This window comes from Molothrus aeneus, unplaced genomic scaffold (genome assembly GCF_037042795.1).
Source record: "Molothrus aeneus isolate 106 unplaced genomic scaffold, BPBGC_Maene_1.0 scaffold_70, whole genome shotgun sequence".
Classification (NCBI taxonomy): Eukaryota; Metazoa; Chordata; class Aves; order Passeriformes; family Icteridae; genus Molothrus; species Molothrus aeneus.
Window position 1 is genome coordinate 411,703 of NW_027099222.1, and position 10,786 is coordinate 422,488.

The 10,786-nt window shown below is 57.1% G+C and overlaps 1 protein-coding gene across 1 annotated transcript; it reads left to right on the plus strand.

The window, feature by feature from the left end:
* The first annotated feature begins 1,758 nt into the window (after nt 1-1,758).
* Nucleotides 1,759-7,662, plus strand: LOC136571118 (uncharacterized serine/threonine-protein kinase SBK3-like). Its single transcript, XM_066571477.1, has 8 exons — nt 1,759-2,016; nt 2,094-2,174; nt 2,273-2,356; nt 2,454-2,546; nt 3,436-3,559; nt 5,116-5,318; nt 6,294-6,876; nt 7,652-7,662. Exons 1-8 carry the CDS (start codon nt 1,867-1,869, stop codon nt 7,660-7,662), a joined length of 1,329 nt encoding a protein of 442 aa, XP_066427574.1. The 5' UTR covers nt 1,759-1,866.
* Nucleotides 7,663-10,786: the final 3,124 nt, after the last annotated feature.

Below are 10,786 nucleotides of genomic sequence, written 5' to 3' on the forward strand. Positions count from 1 at the left end.
AGTGGGGGGACCCTGGGACCATGTGGGCCCCGCTTGGGACAGCGTGGGGACCCCTGGTGACACCCTGGGGACACCCTGGGGACAGCCTGGGCCACCCTGGGGACAGTTGGGCCACCCCTGGGGACGGCTGGGCCACCCTCAGTGACACCTGGGGACACTTCGGGGCCATCTGGGCCCCACTTGGGGACAGCGGGGGGACCCTTGGGGACAGCTGAGCCCCCCTTGGGGACACCTGGGCCACCCCTGGGGATACCTGTGGGACCCTTGGGGACAGATGGGCCACCCCCGGTGACACTCGGGGACACTCGGGGCCATCTGGGCCCCACTTGGGGACACCTGGGCCACCCCTGCGGCCTCTTGGGGACACCTGGGCTACCCTGGGGACACCCTGGGGACAGCAGGGGGAGCCTTGGGGACAGCTGGGGGACCCTGGTGACACTCGGGGACAGCTGGGGGGCCCTGGTGACACTCGGGGACAGCTGGGGGACCCTCGGGGACACTCGGGGCCATCTGGGCCCCCCTGGGGACACCTGGGCCCCCTCGGGGCCACCTGGTGACACGGGTGACACGGGAACAGGTGGCCCTGGTGGCCCCGGGGGCGCCAGTGGCATTGGTGACACCGGTGGCACTCGGACAGGTGGCCCTGGGGACACCGGGGGGGGGGAGGGGAACAGGTGCTGGGGGGGAGGGGAGGGGGGAGGGGAACAGGAATGGTTGGACTGGGATAGACTGGGAGATACTGGGATAGACTGGGATAGACTGGGAGATACTGGGATAAACTGGGTTATACTGGGATAGACTGGGATAGACTGGGAGATACTGGGATATACTGGTTATACTGGGATAGACTGGGATATACTGGGATAGACTGGGATAGACTGGGATATACTGGGATATACTGGGATAGAGTGGGATATACTGGTTTATACTGGGTTATACTGGGTTATACTGGGAGATACTGGGATATACTGGGATAGACTGGGAGATACTGGTTATACTGGGATAGACTGGGATATACTGGGTTATACTGGGATAGACTGGGATAGACTGGGTTATACTGGGAGATACTGGGAGATACTGGGATAGACTGGGTTATACTGGTTATACTGGGATATACTAGGATATAATGGGATATACTGGGATATACTGGTTAGACTGGGATATACTGGGAGATACTGGAAGACACTGGGTTATACTGGGTTATACTGGGATATACTGGGTTATACTGGGTTATACTGGGATAGACTGGGATATACTGGGTTATACTGGGATAGAGTGGGATATACTGGGATAGAGTGGGATAGAGTGGGAGATACTGGGATAGACTGGGAGATACTGGGATATACTGGGATATACTGGGTTATACTGGGTTATACTGGGATAGACTGGGATATACTGGGATAGACTGGGATATACTGGGATATACTGGGATAGAGTGGGATAGAGTGGGATATACTGGGATAGAGTGGGATAGACTGGGAGATACTGGGATAGACTGGGAGATACTGGGATAGACTGGGTTATACTGGGTTAGACTGGGATATACTAGGATATACTGGGATAGACTGGGATATACTGGTTAGACTGGGATATACTGGGAGATACTGGGATAGAGTGGGATAGACTGGGAGATACTGGGAGATACTGGGTTATACTGGTTATACTGGGATATACTGGGAGATACTGGGTTATACTGGGTTATACCTGGATATACTGGTTATACTGGGAGATACTGGTCTGTACTGGGTTATACTGGGATATACTGGTTATATTGGTTATACAGGGTTATACTGGATTAGACTGGTCTGTACTGGTTAGACTGGTTCACACTGGTTTGTACTGGTTTATACTGGCCCATACTGGTTCATGCTGGGTTATATTGGTCCATACTGGTCTGTACTGGTTATACTGGTCTGTACTGGCTTTTACTGGTCCATACTGGTTCAGGCCATGGACGCCCCCTCGGATGAAGGTGACGATGATGATGATGAGCGAGCTCAGGAGCGCCCCCTGCAGGTCTGTACTGGTTTGTACTGGTCTGTACTGGGTTATACTGGTCTGTACTGGTTCATACTGGTTTGTACTGGTGGCAGATCATGGATGTCCCTGTGGAGGCCACTGATGATGATGAAGGTGATGATGATGAAGAACAGGCTCGGGAGCACCTCCTGCAGGTCTGTACTGGTTTGTACTGGGCTATACTGGTCTGTACTGGTTTGTACTGGGTTATACTGGTCTGTACTGGGTTATACTGGTTCGTACTGGTCTGCAGGCCACAGATGCCCCCTCAGAGGCCGCTGCTGATGATGAAGGTGACGATGATGATGATGAGCAGGCTCAGGAGCGCCCCCTGCAGGTCTGTACTGGTCTGTACTGGTCTATACTGGTTCATATTGGTTTGTACTGGTCTGTACTGGTTCATACTGGTTTGTACTGGTCTGTACTGGTGGCAGATCATGGATGTCCCCGTGGAGGCCGCGGATGATGAAGGTGACGATGATGACGATGAGGAGTCGGTGGCTCAGGCTCAGGAGCGGCTCCTGCAGGTCTGTACTGGTTTATACTGGTTTATACTGGTCCAAACTGGTTTATAATGATCTGTATTGGTTTGTACCGGTTTATATGGGTCCATACCGGTCCTTATTGGTTTATACTGGTCCAAACTGGTTTATACTGGCCCATATTGGTCCGTACTGGTCTATACCGGCCTGTACTGGTCCATACCAGTCCTTACTGGTTTATACTGATCCATACTGGTCCAAACTGGTCTATACTGGCCTGTACTGGTTCATACTGGTCTAAACTGCTTTATACTGGTCTGTACTGGTCCATACGGGTCCAAACTGCTTTATACTGGTCTGTACTGGTTTATACTGGTCTGTACTGGTCCATACCAGTCCTTACTGGTTTATACTGGTCCATACTAGTCCGTACTGGTTTATATGGGTCCATACTGGTCTGTACCGGTCCTTACTGGTTTATACTGGTCCTTATTGGTTCATACTGGTCTGTACTGGTTGGTACTGATCCAAACTGGTTTATAATGATCTGTATTGGTTTATACTGGTCTGTATTGGTCCATACCGGTCCAAACTGGTCTATACTGATCCGTACTGGTCCATACTGGTCTGTACTGGTTCATACTGGTTTATACCACTCCATACTGGTTTATACTAGTCCATAGTGGTCCATACTGGTTTATACAGGTCTGTACTGGTTTATACTGATCCAAAATGGTTTATACCGGTCCGTACTGGTTTATACTGGTCCGTACTGGTCCTTACTGGTTTATACCGGCCTGTACTGGTTTATACTGATCCATACTGGTTTATACTGGTCCAAACTGGTCCAAACTGTTTTATACTGGTCTGTACTGGTTTATAATGATCTGTACTCGTTTATACTGGTCCATACTGGTCCGTGCTGGTCCGGCAGGCGCTGATGGCCCGCGCTGACCGGGCGCTGCCCCGGCGGGCGCTGGAGCGGGACTGGTCCATACTGGGAGAGCTGGGGAGCGGCTCCTACGGGCGGGTGCTGCTGGCACGGCCCCGGCGCGGAGGTGAGAGAACACCTGGGGACACCTGGGAACACCTGGGACACACCTGGGACACACCTGGGACACCTGGGGGACACCTGGGGACACACCTGGGGACACCTGGGGACACCTGGGACACACCTGGGGATACACCTGGGATACACCTGGGGATACACCTGGGACACCTGGGGACACCTGGGGACACCTGGGGACACCTGGGACACACCTGGGGACACCGGGGATACACCTGGGGATACACCTGGGGACACCTGGGTTACACCTGGGGACACCTGGGGACACCTGGGGACACCTGGGGATACACCTGGGGACACCTGGGGACACCTGGGATACACCTGGGGATACACCTGGGATACACCTGGGATACACCTGGGATACACCCGGGGATACACCTGGGGACACCTGGGATACACCTGGGGGACACCTGGGGGACACCTGGGGACACACCCGGGGACACCTGGGGGGGCACCTGGGGGGACACACCTGTGGACACCTGGGGACACCTGGGATACACCTGGGGACACCTGGGACACCTGGGGATACACCTGGGGATACACCTGGGATACACCTGGGACACCTGGGGACACCTGGGGACACCGGGGATACACCTAGGGGGACACCTGGGGGGACACCTGGGACACACCTGGGGATACACCTGGGGGGGGACACCTGGGGACACCTGGGATACAGCTGGGGACAGCTGGGGACAGCTGGGATACACCTGGGGACACCTGGGATACACCTGGGGACACACCTGGGCACACCTGGGCAGCGGCCCCAGTGTGGAGGTGAGCGCACCTGGGGACACCTGCGGGCACAGGTGTGTTTGTCCCCAGGTGTGTCTGTCCCTGTCCCAGGTGTGTTCCCAGTTGATCCGGGTGTGTTACCTGTGCAGGTGTGTCCCCTGTCCCAGCTGTGTATCCATCCCTGTCCCAGGTGTGTCTGTCCCTCACCCAGCTGTGTTACCTGACCCAGGTGTGTCACCTGTCCCAGGTGTGTCCATCCCTCAACCAGCTGTGTCCCCTGACCCAGGTGTGTGTCGTTACCTGTCCCACCTGTGTCGTTACCTGTCCCACCTGTGTCCCCTGACCCAGGTGTGTTGTCCCCTGTCCCAGGTGTGTCACCTGTCCCAGGTGTGCCGTTACCTGTCCCAGGTGTGTTGTCCCCTGACCCAGGTGTGTCACCTGTCCCAGGTGTGTACATCCCTCACCCAGGTGTGTCCCCTGACCCAGGTGTGTTGTTACCTGTCCCAGGTGTGTCGTTACCTGTCCCAGGTGTGCTGTTACCTGTCCCAGCTGTGTCCCCTGACCCAGGTGTGTCCATCCCTGACCCAGGTGTGTTGTTACCTGTCCCAGGTGTGTCGTTACCTGTCCCAGGTGTGCTGTTACCTGTCCCAGCTGTGTCCCCTGACCCAGGTGTGCTGTTACCTGTCCCAGGTGTGTCCATCCCTCACCCAGCTGTGTTGTCCCCTGACCCAGCTGTGTCGTTACCTGTCCCAGGTGTGTTGTCACCTGTCCCAGGTGTGTTGTCCCCTGACCCAGGTGTGCCGTTACCTGTCCCAGGTGCACAGGTGGCTCTGAAGCTGCTCTCCAAGGCGCGCACGCCCAGGTGCCGCTTCCTGCGGGAGTTCTGCACTCACCTGTGCCTGCGGGGGGCGCTCACCTGCGTCCAGGTGCTGCCGCTCGCCTTCGAGACCCCCACGGAGTTCGGCTTCGCCCAGGAGCTCGCACCTGCGGGGGACCTGTGCGGGCTGCTCACACCTGGGGTGAGTCACAGGTGAGGGACAGGTGACACGGGTGACACAGGTGAGTCACAGGTGGGACAGGTGAGACAGGTGAGGGACAGGTGAGGGACAGGTGAGTCACAGGTGAGGAACAAGTGAGGGACAGGTGAGAGACAGATGAGGGACAGGTGAGAGACAGGTGGGGGACAGGTGAGGGACAGGTGAGTCACAGGTGAGGGACAGGTGAGAGACAGGTGAGGGACAGGTGACACAGGTGACACACGTGAGTCACAGGTGAGGGACAGGTGAGGCAGGTGACACAGGTGAGTGACAGGTGAGGGACAGGTGAGTGGGAACAGGGAACAGTTTTGCACCTGGCTGGCAGAACAGGTGTGCTCAGGTGATCTCCCAGCACTGGCTGGGTGACACAACTGAGTGTCCCCAGGTGTGTACCCCATCCTCAGGTGTCCCCAGGTGTGTTACCTGTCCCCAGGTGACACTGAGTGATCCCATAGGTGTGCCCCAGGTGTCCCCAGGTGTCCCCAGGTGTGTTACCTGTCCCCAGGTGGGTCTCCCTGAGCCACAGGTGAATCCTCACAGGTGTCCCCAGCTGTGTTCCCCATCCCCAGGTGGCCCCAGGTGTGTCCCAGGTGTGACCTCAGGTGTGTCCCCTGCCCCCAGGTGTGCCCCCAGGTGTGTCCCCAGGTGACCCCATCTGTGTCCCCCCCGTCCCTAGGTGGGTCTCCTGGAGCCGCAGGTGAAGCGCTGCCCCTCCCAGGTGTGTCCCCTGTCCCCAGGTGTGTCCCCAGGTGACCCCAGCTGTGTTATCTGTCCCCAGGTGTGCCCCCAGCTGTGTCCCGTCCCCAGGTGTGTCCCCAGGTAACCCCAGCTGTGTCCCCCCCCCGTCCCCAGGTGTGTTACCTGTCACCAGGTGTGCCCCCAGCTGTGTCCCCCCCGTCCCCACGTGTGTTACCTGTCCCCAGGTGTGTCTCCAGCTGTGTCCCCCCCCGTCCCCAGGTGGGCCTCCCGGAGCCGCAGGTGAAGCGCTGCGCCGCCCAGGTGTGCTCGGCGCTGTGTTACCTGCACGGCCACGCCCTGGTCCACGCCGACCTGAAGCTGGACAACGTCCTGGCCTTTGACCCCGAGTGCCACCTGGTCAAGCTCGGCGACTTCGGCCTGACGCGCGTGCAGGGCGCGCAGGTGCGCCCCGCCCCCGGCCACGCCCCCTACGCCGCCCCGGAGCTGCTGCCGCGCGCTCGCCCGCGCCCAGGTGAGCCCCACCTGGAGCCGCCCGTGGACACCTGGGCGCTGGGGGTGCTGCTGTTCGCGCTGCTCACCGGGAGCTTCCCCTGGGCCGCACCTGCGCGCTCCGACCCCGCCTTCCGCCGCTTCCGCGCCTGGCACGGCCGCGCCTGCGCGGGGGGGGCGGGGCCGGGGGCGGGGCCGCCGGGGCGCGCCTGGCGGGGCCTGGCGGGGGCGGGGCTGGAGATGCTGCGGGGGCTGCTCCACCCCCAGGCAGGGAGGAGGAGCCCACCCGGGGAGGTGCTCAGGTACCTGGGCGGGGCCTGGCGGCGGCACGGGGCACAGGTGGGCGCAGCAGGTGAGGGGGCACAGGTGAGCTCTGCAGCAGGTGAGAGTGGGAGTGGCCAGGTGAGCTCCATAGAGCAGGGGGAACAGGTGAGCTCTGCAGGTGAGGGGGAACAGGTGAGCTCTGCAGGTGAGAGTGGGAGCGGCCAGGTGAGCTCCATAGAGCAGGGGGAACAGGTGAGCTCTGCAGCAGGTGAGAGTGGGAGTGGCCAGGTGAGCTCTGCAGGTGAGAGTGGGAGTGGACAGGTGAGCTCTGCTGGTGGGAGTGGGACCAGTCAGGTGAGCTCTGCAGGTGAGGGGGGACAGGTGAGCTCTGCAGGTGAGAGTGGCCAGGTGAGCTCTGCAGGTGAAGGGGGGCGCAGCCAGGTGAGCTCTGCAGGTGAGGCGGGACAGGTGAGCTCTGCAGGTGAGAGTGGGAGTGGACAGCTGAGCTCCATAGGGGAGGGGGAACAGGTGAGCCCAACAGGTGAGGGGGGACAGGTGAGCTCTGCTGCTGAGAGCGGCCAGGTGAGCACCATAGAGCAGGGGGAACAGGTGAGCTCTGCAGGTGGGAGTGGGAGCAGCCAGGTGAGCTCTGCAGGTGAGGGGGAACAGGTGAGCCCAACAGGTGGGAGTGGCCAGGTGAGCTCTGCAGGTGGGAGTGGCCAGGTGAGCTCCATAGAGGAGGAGGAACAGGTGAGCTCTGCAGGTGGGAGTGGCCAGGTGAGCTCTGTAGGTGGGAGTGGCCAGGTGAGCTCTGTAGGTGAGGAGGGACAGGTGAGCCCCACAGGTGGCTCCGGGTCCCCCAGTATTGAGGTGAGGACACCTGGACAGGTGAGAGGAACACCTGGAGATGGGATAGAGACACCTGGACAGGTGAGGGGAACATCTGGAGATGGGCTGGCAACACCTGGACAGGTGAGGGGAACACCTGGAGATGGGATAGAGACACCTGGACAGGTGAGGGGAACACCTGGATGTGGGATAGAGACACCTGGACAGGTGAGGGGAACACCTGGAGATGGGATAGAGACACCTGGACAGGTGAGGGGAACATTTGGAGATGAGTTGGCAACACCTGGACAGGTGAGGGGAACACCTGGACAGGTGAGAGGAACATCTGGAGGTGGGATAGAGACACCTGGACAGGTGAGGGGAACATTTGGAGATGGGTTGGCAACACCTGGACAGGTGAGGGGAACACCTGGACAGGTGAGAGGAACATCTGGAGATGGGATAGAGACACCTGGACAGGTGAGGGGAACATTTGGAGATGGGCTGGCAACATCTGGAATGAGATGGAAACACCTGGAGATGGGATAGAGACACCTGGACAGGTGATGGACACACCTGGGATGGGCAGGGAACACCTGGAGTCACCTGGGGATCCCAAATTCAATAAAATTCCCGGATTTTTGGATTTTTTGCCCTTTTTTGTTTTATTTTTTTTACCTGGTTGGGTCTGGTGGGTGGGGGAGGGGCGGAAAAATTGGGGGGGAAAATGGGAAAAATGGGAAAAAAAAGGGAAAAAAGGAGAAAATTGGAATTTTGGGGGAAATGGGGAAAATGGGGTTAAATGGTGAAAAAATGGGAAAATTGGAATTTTTGGGAAGAATGAGGGGGGAAATGGGGAAAATTGAGAAAAATGGAAAAAATGGGGAAGGGGAAAAATTGGAAAAAAAGTGGGGAAATTGGAGAAAAACATGGGAGAAAGGGGGGAAAAAGGGAAAACCCCCAAAATCCCCCCAAATCCCCCAAATGTCCCAAAACCCCCAAAATCCCCCAAATCCCCCAAATCCCCCCCAAATGTCCCCAAATCCCCTAAATCCCCCAAATGTTCCCAAATCCCCCAAAATCCCCCAAATTTCCCAAAATCCCCCCAAAATCCCCCAAATCCCCCCAAATCCCCCAAAATCCCCCAAACCCCCCAAAACCCCCCTAAATCCCCCAAATGTCCCCAAATCCCCCAAAATCCCCCAAATCCCCCAAATCCCCCAAATCCCCCAAAACCCCCAAAATCCCCCAAATGTCCCCAAATCCCCCAAAATCCCCCAAATCCCCCAAATGTTCCCAAACGTCCCCAAATCCCCCAAATGTCCCCCAAAATCCCCCAAATTCCCCAAAATGCCCCAAAATCCCCAAATCCCCCCAAATCCCCCAAATCCCCCAAATGTCCCCAAATCCCCCAAATGTCCCCAAATGTCCCCAAATGTCCCCAACCCCCCCGGGCCGCTCCCGGCCCCGCCCTTTTCCCGCCGCCCTTTGGATCCGGGCGGTTCCGGGGCCGAAGTTCCGGGAGCGGCTCCGGGGCCGCGGCCGCAGGTGCGGAAATTTGGGAGAAAATTTGGGGGATCCCGGGGGATTTTTGGGGATCCTGGGGGAATTTTGGGATCCCGGAGGAATTTTTTGGATCCTGGAGGAATTTTGGGAACTTTTCCACGGATTCCGGAGGATTTTTTGGGGATCCCGGAGGGGAAATTTTGGGAATTTTGGGTGTGTGGGGGTTTTGGGATCCTGGAGGATTTTTTGGGATCCCGGAGGAATTTTGGGATCCCTGGGGATTTTTGGGAACGTTTCCGTGGATCCCAGGAGGGTTTTGGGATACTGGAGGAATTTTTTGGATCCTGGAGGAATTTTGGGAGCTTTTCCGTGGATCCCGGAGGATTTTTTGGGGATCCCGGAGGGGGAATTTTGGGAATATTGGGGGGAGGTTGGGATAATGGAGGATTTTTGGGGGATCCTGGGGGAATTTTGGGATCCTGGAGGAATTTTTGTATCCTGGTGGAATTTTGGGAACTTTTCCACGGATTCCGGAGGATTTTTTGGGGATCCCGGAGGGGGAATTTTGGGAATATTTGGGGGGGGGGGAGTTTTGGAATCCTGGAGGATTTTTGGGATCCGGGAGGATTTTTGGGATCTCTGAGGGTTTTGGGGACAATTCCTCCGTGATTCCCAGGGGATTTTTTGGGATCCAGGTTGATTTTGGGGAATGTTTCCATGGATCCCAGGAGGGTTTTGGGATCCTGGAGGAATTTTGGGATCCTGGTGGAATTTTGGGAGCTTTTCCGTGGATCCCGGAGGATTTTTGGGGATCCCGGAGGGGGAATTTTGGGAATATTGGGTGTGTAGGGGGGTTTGGGATCATGGAGGATTTTTGGGATCTCTGAGGGTTTTGGGGACAATTCCTCCGGGATCCTGGGGGATTTTGGGATCCCAGAGGATTTTTGGGACCATTTCCATGTATCCCAGAGGATTTTCAGGAATATTTCCCTGGATCCTGAATGATTTTCGAGATCCCGGAGGATTTCTGGGATCCCAGTGGATTTTTCAGGAACATTCCCAGAGGATTTTTGGGATTTCAGGGACAAATCCCAGAGGATTTTTTGGGATCCAGGTTGATTTTTGGGAATGTTTATCTGGATCCTGGAGGATTTTTGGGATCCCAGAGGATTTTTGGGAATATTTTCCTGGATCCCAGGAGGGTTTTGGGATCCTGGAGGATTTTTGGGATCCCAGTGGATTTTTTGGGAACTTTTCCTTCAATCCCAGTGGATTTTGGGGAATATTTCCCGGGATCCCAGTGGATTTTCGGGATTTTTGGGAACGTTTCCTTTTCCCCTTCTCCTTTTTTCCCATTTTTCCACCTTTTCTGCCTTTTTCCCCCTTTTCCCTCCCCCGCCCCATTCTCGCTGTCCCCAACCCCAATTCCAGACCCCGACCCTGGAATTTCTCCTTCCCTGCAGGATCGGGATCGGGACCGGGATCAACATCGGGGTCAGGATTGGATTGGGATCAGGATTGGGATCTGGATTGGGATCTGGATTGGGATCGGGATCAAAATCAGGATTAGGATCGGGACCAGGATCAGGTTTGGGATCAGGATCAGGGATTAGATTGGGATTGGGATCAGGACCAGGACTGGGATTGGGATCGGGATCGGGATC

Bases quoted from the DNA above. Each gene is read 5' to 3' on its own strand.
- LOC136571118 (XM_066571477.1), top strand. From the start codon at position 1,867: ATGCTGGGTTATATTGGTCCATACTGGTCTGTACTGGTTATACTGGTC. The intron at 2,175-2,272 runs GTCTGTACTGGT...ACTGGTCTGCAG, and splicing joins CTCGGGAGCACCTCCTGCAG to GCCACAGATGCCCCCTCAGA. The intron at 2,357-2,453 runs GTCTGTACTGGT...TACTGGTGGCAG, and splicing joins CTCAGGAGCGCCCCCTGCAG to ATCATGGATGTCCCCGTGGA.